Here is a 10,474-nt window from a genome sequence, read left to right as displayed (position 1 = left end):
AGACATGATATAACATAGTCTATACTTGTTGTTTTCTATTAAAAAGAATTGGGAATTAAGCATTGCCCAAAAAATTCCACGTTGTGAACTTGAGATTTATGGCCTGGAGTATTAGTTAGATGGAAATCAGTTTGGTTCATATTACACATATTAACAGAATGCAAAAGGGTCTGGCATTTACTGTCAGACAGCATGAGGATCTTCTTTTTGTTCACTTGGTAGGGTTGCCAACTTTTGCTTCAGGCCTTATCGAATAATAAAGGAGAACTAGACAAGTAAGAAATAAAGGGGGCCCTGAAAGCAACTTATAGTCACAGAGAAAAACTCAACAATGTAGACAAGGTGGTCCAGATGCACCAGCCCCAGACCCTTAGCTTGAGGGAGTGGACAAACCAAAAAGCATTGAAGAAACTGGGTAACAGGCACTCATATTTCACTTTTTTTATAAAGCTACATTGACTGAAAATGTGGCTGTATACATTTTTATACAATTTATGCATACTACCTTTTTGTGATCCTAGTACCCTCTTGAATAGGGCTAATTGCACCCTTTGATATTCAAGTGTGTTGTGTATATATATATATATATATATATATATATATATATATATATATATATATATATATATATATATAGCAAAAAAAGGGAAAGTTGTGCTCAACCACTAAATTTTAAACCATTAGGCGGGGGTGCAATGAGGTTGTGACCACGAAATACATAGAAACAACAACAAGAGATCCTCTGCACTCACCCATTATCAATATATAGAACATTAAGACATTCGGGTGCATTTAAGCTACTAAGAAATGCCCTTCCCTTTAAGCAAAACAGGGATTGTTTGTCCATATATTGCAATATACTTCAAGCTGGCCACTTGCGTCAAAGTCATCCCTTTTGACCAGTTCCTACACTGACTTATGCGATTCATTAAGAATTCTACTGCTTCAATATACATTTAGCCAAGGGACTAAGTTTTACCTGCAACTTACTTGCTTTCAAGGTTAAAACCCCCATATGGTTGCCCTTTTATTGGCTCTACTGGGATCACCTGACTGCAGCTGGGAGGGGTGGGAGCTACAACAAGGAGCTGGCCACTGCTCCTGTATAAGCTATAGCAAAAAAAGGGAAAGTTGTGCTCAACCACTAAATTTTAAACCATTAGGCGGGGGTGCAATGAGGTTGTGACCACGAAATACATAGAAACAACAACAAGTAAGTTGCAGGTAAAACTTAGTCCCTTGGCTAAATGTATATTGAAGCAGTAGAATTCTTAATGAATCGCATAAGTCAGTGTAGGAACTGGTCAAAAGGGATGACTTTGACGCAGTTGGCCAGCTTGAAGTATATTGCAATATATGGACAAACAATCCCTGTTTTGCTTAAAGGGAAGGGCATTTCTTAGTAGCTTAAATGCACCGAATGTCTTAATGTTCTATATATTGATAATGGGTGAGTGCAGAGGATCTCTTGTTGTTGTTTCTATATATATATATATATATATATATATATATATATATATATATATATATATATAGCGATGCACTGTTTTCTCCTGTTTTTTTCTTGGTATTTTTTAATTTGTGCTTTATCCTTTAAATACTGGATCTTTGCATGACATGTTGAGCCTATAATTAAGTGCCATGTGGGCACAAACTGCGTAAGACTGCTGTTTTTGATGGTATAAAGATGTTTGTACTTTTTATCACATTTTTTTCTGATGGCCTGTTTGTCGACTTATGTTACGCATTTCCTTCAACTTTATAAAGGAGAATTAAACCCTAAAAATGAATATGGCTAGAAAGGCTATATTTTATACACTGCACCAAACTTAAGTATCAGCATCTCTATAGCAGCCATATACAAATATTTTTCCCCCTGCCTTTGTGGGGAAAATCAGAGGCAGCTTCAGCTGGCTGGGCCTGCCTCTAAATTAACTAATACACAGGATTTAACTCGGACAAAAGGATGAAGTTAATGGACCTGTCTTTTATCAACCTTAACTTCATGGAAAACACTGATGAATTACAAACAAAAAGGAAAGAATGCAAATCTTGTGTAAAGGAGCAACCAAGGAGTTGCCTTTTCAACAAAAACATTTCCGGGAATGGATAAACCTGAAGAACTTGTCTGACCATGTTCGCTCCTATGAAAAAAATGGTAACCTTTATACTAAATATATACATCTGTAACCTGATACAATATTCTTTGTACTCTCTATGTTTAATGCAATTTTTATTTCTTAAAAATGTATAAAAAATTAAGATTAACCACTTGTATGTGAGGCAAGGCATTATTATCGCCCTTTTGTGTTGATCAATCCAGCAGTCCAGAGACCATGAAACTGAAATCGGGTGTATTGCTAAATACTTGCAGCTACAGATAATTAGGTTTAGTGCATGGAGATACACTAACAAATGTAGCTCAATGAGACGTTTACTTTAACTTGTAATTCTATACCACAGCTCTGTATACAATCTGTCCTACAGTATAAATATAAAATAAATAGCAGGAATTAGTGCCCGAATGCCCCTTCTGGGCTGTTTTCATGGCACATTAGTGTTCAAGTGACTGGCATATATTGCCTCACAGCAGTCCCCTCTGTAACACCGCAGCCCAAAGGGCAACTACTGCCTTACATACGGAGCCCACCCTGAGTGACTGATATGACGCAGTTTGTGACTTAGAAGTTAAAAGGTGGCTTTGCCTCTGCCAGTGTGTGTGTGTGTGTGTGTGTCGCTACTGCCCCTGTCAGGTGCACTACAAGCAGGAAACAGAGGATGAGTTTCACCTGAGTCCTAAGTCCCTTCTTCCTCCTCCCCCCGGAGCCGCCCCGTAGCTGTCTCTTGGTCTCTACCTGCTACGCCTTTCCCAGGAGTAGTTCCGTGGCGTTCGGTAGCGTCGCCGTTTGGTTAGTTGGCGCTGTGCTACTCATGCCGGGCCGACACCGTCTTCTAATGCGCTTGGGAATCTGTCAGAATGTGAAGTCCTGAGGAGACTTACAGGTCAGTGCGCTTAGGATGAGGTTGAAGCTATAGACAGGCGAAGGGCGCCGGGGAAGTCGAAAGAGAGGAAGGGAGGGGGTGGTTTGTCTGACACTTTTTTATTTCCCAAGAACCGTCTGTGCTGTAGCAGCTAAGGCTGCAGGGCGCAGGGCGCTGGGGTCCGGCCACAGGCGATGAGCCAACGTGCACGGCTGCAGGGGGTTCTCTGAGTTCTACATCAGCAGTCAGTCAGGCAGATAGTGCTTTGCTTTTGATTTTCATGAAATCTTAAATTAATACCTCAGAGAAGATTGCGTTATCCAAGGGTAAGTGAAGTTCTGAAGAAAATCAGTTGCTGATCTGCAACCCCCATTATTGTGTCCCACATGTGCTATTTTTCTACAGGACCCTAATGCCTCAGTTTTGGATGAAGCTTCTGTAAGTAGAAAGCAGGGGAGAGAGTTCCACATTGCCAGCATTGAGGCAGGATCTAAAGGCTTTTCAGTAAGGATGCACCAAATGCTGGAGTTGGTTTGGGATTTGGACTTTTTCAGCAGGATTTGGATTCGGCTGAACCTAATATCACGTGACCTTTTTGTTACATACACACGGAGGTTTAAGAATTTTCTCCATTTTGTGTCCTAATTTTCATATGTAAATTAGAATCAGTTCAGAGTTTTGCCGAATCCAAAAATAGTAGATTTGGTGCAACTCTAGTTTTCAGTTGGACTGACCATAAGGCTAGTGCCAGACGTGGCGTTTGGCGTATATTTTCAGCAAGCCGAAAATTGCTTGCAGAAAATAGCACCATATCCTCCTACCTGTGCCTGCACCCGAATGAATGGAATACGCTCGGGTGTAGCCGCCAAAACAAAAGGCTTCATATCTTCGGTGGATATTGGTTACATGTGCCTGCATCTGAACGTATTTCATTTATTCGGGTGCAGGCACAGGTAGGAGCATATGGTGCTATTTTCTGCAAGCGATTTTCGGCTTGCTGAAAATATACGCCAAACGCCACGTCTGGCATTAGCTTTAGGCTGTATCTGACAGCCCATCAAGTGACTAAATACCTAATTAAAGGTGCGTTTGCCCAGGTGCACTAACCCCCTAGCCACCAGCAAGACCAGTAAATGCTATCAACTGGTTATAGGTGATTCACATTTAATTACATGACATTAGGGTTTGCAGCTGCTATTTCCCATTGCCCAGCAAGTGGTAACAGTGCAGGGGGATACATGGAGTACACAGGTGGGAGGGAGTCTTCACATGTACGAAACATGTTTACTCCATCATTGTGCCATAAAGAGGAGGAAGAGCACATTCCTGATGGGTTTTGTTGGCTTCAAGTGGATCTGTCGTCAAGAAGTGCTCTCATTTATACACACGTTACCTTGTAAGGATCTGAGAGATGGAAGTATGAGTAGTGGCTGGGCTCCTTGGAGCAGCACTTTGCACATTTAACATTACATGCTTCTGTAAGGGTAAATTAGTTCTAAAGAGATCATTTTGAGAACTTTTTTGACTGCCAGTAAAAGCAGAAAATTAATATATATACATGCACTTCTAGTAGCTGTACATTTGCAGTGACTGCTGTGGCAGTATGACTGGAGATCAGTTGATCAGTGAGTGAGACTAATTATGGGAGTGTAGGCTTGTGTACGTAATGGTGGTAAACGTTGCACCCACATTAACAATAAAGCTTTTCACCCACATCAGTTGTCCAGCTTGGTGGATTGCAACCCTTCTCATGGTTTCCTACAGCAGTCGCATAACGGTGTCTCTCTTGTTATTAGGCGGAAGGGCTGGAAGGTGCTTAGAGTAATCACGTTCACAGTTAAATCCATGGCTTTGTGCACCTGATATACAAGTATGTAACTATATTTAATAAAAATTGACTATGTATGTTTCTTGTAAAATCTGATATAATTCGATCAGCAGTATTTGTGCTTTTTGGTGATGCTCTTTTGGTGCTATTGGAGTGCTGGGAAGCCAATGTCGCTTGCTATACCATGACAGTACGTTACACTGCTACACTTTCCCACAGCAGTTGCCTATTACACTAGCTATGCCAATGCCAGGTGCAGAGCCTGCGGCATCTCATAGGGCCACACTGTGTGACTACCTCTATGTTTAGCTGTGATTAGAGTTTAAGCCTGTAACCTGCTTGCTTTGTTGCATCTAATCATCGTGTAAATTTCAGACTTGTTTTCCACATTTCTGAATTATATTTAGTATTTATGTGTCACCCTGTGCTGCAGTTGCAGCCACTGTCAGGTGATTGGAGCATTAATATTCATGTTCATATTGATGTTCTCTTCAGACTTCTGTGCAATTAAGAGACTGCACTGTTTATTTGGTGGGCAAACAGCAGGCATGTATAATATGTGTATTCCTATATGCACAGCTTGATCCATTCCAATTTAAAGGCAGAAATGCTAATTAATTCCTTGTGAGAAAGGGTTGAATGCAGAAATGGAAAATGTACACTTCAGCCCAGGGCTCAGCTACCTGTTGCACAATTCCATACATACAATGGCTGTCAGAGACTGTTGGGGCTGTAGTTGTTAGCTACCTTAAGTAGATTTAAATCAACATGATATATAGTGCCTGTGGAGCTTCTCCATCTTTTTAAAATGTTGTGTATGCTGTTCTGGGGGACGAATACAAATTAAGTTTCAACCAGACTCCCCATAAATTGCTGCTTGAAACATGGGGTAATGTAATAAAAAATCTTAAGTTTGCCCACATATAGAAACACATAACATACTTTTCCTGACCTCTGCTGAGTTTACAGTATTAAGAGCAAAATGTGGCTACAGGTAGGAACCAGGGGTACTGCATTTCATCTTTATTTTCAGCTAGGGGCAATAACCTTGGGTGCAGTGGGAGTGATCAAAGAGGGTGGCGCACCATAGCTACACCACTGTGCTTGACCAATTTGTGGCTAGCAACATGTAGGCTTGTTTTTACTAAGAGGCATAAACCCCAGCTTTTCATCCATGCACAATAGTAAACAAAATCTATTCTAGCCAACAAAACCTGGTTTATATAGTAACTGGAAATGTAGTTTAGCCATCAGGGACCGGAAGAGCCAGCTGCCAGTGTCACAGCCATTCATCTAAAAGAACAACCAAAAGTGCTTTGGAACGGCAAGCATTTTTTTCATAAAAGTAGAAGGGCTATATTGAAATGAGATCCCTGATTAGAAATGCATTAGTGACTATTGACTCATGTTTGGCCAATCGTACAGTTTACTCTAGAATCTGATTAACAAAAGGATGTTTTAAATAAATTCTCTTTAATATTAATTTGTCATAGGAAATAAAATCTGTATTACTTTGTTATATGAAAGTAGTATGTTGGACTTTGTTGGTAGTGGTGGCACCAGCATCGGGCATGAAAACATGCTGTGTGCAGTGCTAATTCTATACTCAGTTTGGAAATTTAACTCTGGCCAACTATAGGGCAATAGGAGGTATGCCCAGACTTTAAAGTGTCAGTGTGTATAGATAGTATAATGCTAGGAATGAGTGGAATATGCCTGCAGGACTGTTCCTCTGCATAAATGCATGCCAAACTTACAGGAAGTTCTTTTGTGATTATTAAGGGAGGCATCAGAAATTTTGACACTTTTTTTTTTTTAGCAGCACTGTTTTCATAGGGGGCAAGACGCATGTAGGCATATCCTCCCTAATTTTCACGTCATTTAAACTTTATAAGTTAGGCAGTGGGATTGATGTAACGCGGCCCTGTACTTACCATTGATGCTTCACATTGCGAGCTGGATAGTGCAGAGTTCAGCAAAACACAGGCAGAATCTCTCTGTGCCTAGACACTGAGGCTAATGCCACAGGTAGTGTATTCTCGGCAAGCCAAAAAATGTTTGCCGAGGATACGCCCCTACTCTTGAAAAGACATAACTTGTGCCTGCACCGGGAATCATTGAATATGCTTGGGTGCAAGCACATGCATCCGCGGGACTTCACATTTTCGGAGGATATCAGCTACAAGCATTTTTTGCCTTGCTGAGAATACGCTACTTGTGGCATTAGCCTAAGCGTTGTGCTCTTGCACCTCTGCCCAGGGTAATAGTAAATGATCCCTATGGTGTTCCATAAAATAGCACTGACAGCAATATACGTATATGCCAGCTTATATGAGATATCTGCGGTGATTCCACAGATTTTGTAAAGCAATTTTCTGTTATTCTACACTTTCTTTACAAGGAGTGTCAGGAGTGTGAGGAAAAGCTGTTCATACAATGGCAGATGGGACACACCCATTTAATCTCCGGTGGTAAAACATATGCATCTCATATACATTCTGTCACCCTGTGAATATTATTGTATTTTGAATGCACAACAAACACGCCCAACTGAAGCATGTTGTGCCTGATAGATGCATGGAATCACTTTGGTCATGCATTAGGTGCTCTAAAAACTGCATGTCAGATGCATGAAGAAAATACTGATGTTTAAGGGCCACAGAATCTTGTCCCCCTAGCAGGAAAATGCAAGTTGCCACTTGGGTTGCCTGCTATTGAAGGTTCTGGCAACCATCTGATGCCAGGCTGTTGCCATTAAAGTCTCTGGCAGGCAGCTCAAATGGTGAGGGTGTTTCTCCGCTGGCGAACCCATACTGAATGTATTGTCATTGTTTCTTTTGTTTTGTGGAATGTGCATCTTTGTGGTGTTTGGGCGCCTCAAGGTGATCCTACCCTCAGTGACATCACTCTGCACCGCTTGACCTCTAGGCCTCACCCTCTTCTAGCTGATTGTCAGGGAATATTCCATTACAACAGGTTATGGGGAGGGGATAGAGTTAAAGAAACCAGATATCTGTGGAAATTATGCACAGTTTTTTCTGGGGTAGGTTTGGTGGCAGACAGGAAAGCATTGGCTTGTGTGAGCCACTTGCACTCTGCACACACACCCACACATAGAAACCTGCAGCTGAAAGACATTCTTATTTGCTCGGGAATAGGTGACTTAAGATAACTGACAAAGAGACATATTTATCAAAAGGTGAAATATAGCTTGCTAGAGGGAAATTCCACACTATAAATGGAGTTGTATGGGATTGTTAGGTACATATTTATCAAAGGGTGAAATTGAGACTTCTACCCTTTGCTAAATGTTCTACTAAAAACCCTATACATGTGAATATAGAACTGTGGTAAGCTTTATTTCACCTCTTGATAAATATCCAAGTGCCACCACCCAGCTACCGCAATATGTTGCCACCTTCTCTTTCCCCTAATGCTAATGCAATAGGACATTTTTCTGTTTCCGTCTCTGTTTTACAATGCTTTAACTTTTTTATAATTAACTGCTTGCCCCATAAGGTTCCCCCGTCTGGATTAGGGGGCCTCGGACTCCCCTCCTGGACTACTGTAAACACAGAGATAGGCAGCAGTGGGTACAAAGCATCAGCTAGGCCAGCATGGCACTGCACATGTCCCATCCCTGTATCACTCATTTGCACAAATACCATTAATACTATTGTCAGTCAGTAGCTTGAATGCAGTGCAAGTGAGTGCGGACAATGAGCACACGTACAGTAGCACCCTTTATCTGATTTACTTATCTATAAATAGTACTTGGTAACACCTTGTCAAGGAAATACCCTTAACAAATATATATTTATTATATGAAATGATGAAATGTTATCGGTTATATGCCAGCGTTTGTAACTCCACCAGGTGCATTAGTCAGGTACATCTCAAGCCTATAATCCTGCTTTATATTGTCTATCCCCTGCAGTCTCCTACCATACAAACTATAAATATATATTTAAAAAAAAAAAACAAATGAAACCGTATCCATCTTTGAATTTTCAGGAGGAAGAAAAGAGGTTGAAATGCTGTTGCCTCCTCATGGCCTACAAGATCCAAGAGATTAGTCTGACTTCTACTGAGAGCATGCCAGAGCTGGATGCAGGGGAGGGGCCTGTGGCCCTGGAGCCACACATGGATGTACATCTTCTTGAGCCCAGCTGTATGCTGATACTGATCATCACTGGCAAGATCATATTGAACATTTTCATTTTTGGGGCCAGACATAGGAAAGTCCACACAAGCTTCCTGGGATGCTTCTGTGTCTCATTGGGTGTTTTGGACTTTGCCCTGTTGCTTACCATTTCGGTAATCCATTATTTTGAGGATTTTGCTATTCATGGCATAAGGTTCACTAACTATCACATCTGCCTGTTAACTCAAATCATATCCCATGCATATGGCATTTTGCACTATCCAGTGTTATTGACAGCAGGGCTAGATTATTACATTACTGTTGTCAAATCCGTTCATCTCCCTAGGTTTTGTCTCAGCTTCCTCCATGTCATACTTACCTTGCTCCTGTGGATGGCAGCACTGGCTTTTGCCCTTTATTCTTCTGTTCCTCCTCCAGCCCCAGAACTGTCCTCATTCCAGTGTACTTTTTACGTCAGCAGCCAGACTTACTATCTATCAGCCGGTGTGGTATTTGCCATTGTTCTGATTTTGGGAATCTGTTGCTTTGAAGTGGTGGCTTTTATAAAATCCATGAAGTTCATCTCCTTCACCAACAAGACTGTTTTGCTGTTTTCCTGTGGAGACGAGTGGCCAGTCCAAGGAACCAAACGTCTCTTTACTGCTCTTTTGTTCTCATTTCTGGGCACTTGGGCACCATTTGTCCTCCTTCAAATAATTCTCCTCATTTTGCATGCTCCGATCCCAGGGTACATGGACATGAATGTGGCTTGGCTTTATTTTATGAACAGCTTCCTTGTGGGAATGGCCTATGGCCTTAAGTATCCTTGCATTCACCTGACCAGAGAGACACTTTCCATAGACCCTTTCATCAGCTGGAAGTATTGCATTCTGCCTTTTATTGACATTGACTACAAAGTGGAGGATTTTTTAAAGGAGCAGTTACATCCAGTTATGATTGTTTAAATCACTGTGCGTTCCAGGCTACAGACTGTCAGTTTTATGTGAAACAATAAAACTCCTCTCAGGTTCTTTTGTTTACTAAATGTTTATAAGCATGGTGTCTGTACTTAGGTATATTGTTTATGCCATACAGAGGAAACTTTCTTTTGCTCTTTCCATTGCCATTTGTTTTTCTTTAGGGGAAATAAAGGCTCAGTAAAAAAAAAACAATGTAAATAGGCACAAGACATCCCCTGAGCATCTTTGCTGTTTTTGTTTAAGGAGTCTGCAACTTCTGATCAGAAGCCCTTTGCATAGGGTGCCCATGAAACAGCATCCCTGTGCCCAGCGCAGTGTTTCTCACCTGTGCACTTTCTAAATGGGCATGATTAATTTGCTTCTCTAATCATGCCAATTTGTTTTGTTTTTTTCCCAATAATGTTATTGCCTATTTAAAAAAAAAAAAAAAAACACTGTTGCCACTAGGAAGCAATGACAGGGTATTTTGTTATATTTTATAGGTGTGTCATGAACTATTGTTTCATACAAAATGCTATAAAATTAACTTACTTAAAAGAT

General features: G+C 40.9%; 1 protein-coding gene across 6 annotated transcripts; it reads left to right on the top strand.

Moving 5' to 3' along the window:
* The first annotated feature begins 1,190 nt into the window (after positions 1-1,190).
* On the top strand, positions 1,191-10,474 carry gpr160 (G protein-coupled receptor 160). Of its 6 annotated transcripts, XM_012962852.3 has the most exons (3): positions 2,728-3,003; positions 4,779-4,852; positions 8,825-10,474. In XM_012962852.3, exon 3 carries the CDS (start codon positions 8,861-8,863, stop codon positions 9,917-9,919), a length of 1,059 nt encoding a protein of 352 aa, XP_012818306.2. In that variant the 5' UTR covers positions 2,728-3,003; positions 4,779-4,852; positions 8,825-8,860; the 3' UTR covers positions 9,920-10,474.

This window comes from Xenopus tropicalis, chromosome 5 (genome assembly GCF_000004195.4).
Source record: "Xenopus tropicalis strain Nigerian chromosome 5, UCB_Xtro_10.0, whole genome shotgun sequence".
Taxonomy (NCBI): domain Eukaryota; kingdom Metazoa; phylum Chordata; class Amphibia; order Anura; family Pipidae; genus Xenopus; species Xenopus tropicalis.
This window is presented reverse-complemented; position numbering and strand designations above follow the sequence as displayed.

What these genes read in the sequence shown, in the direction of transcription:
- gpr160 (XM_012962851.3), top strand. Translation starts at nt 2,135, where the DNA reads ATGTTCGCTCCTATGAAAAAAATG. An exon ending in TCGCTCCTATGAAAAAAATG is followed by an intron (nt 2,159 to 8,824) that starts GTAACCTTTATA and finishes TTGAATTTTCAG; the next exon opens with GAGGAAGAAAAGAGGTTGAA.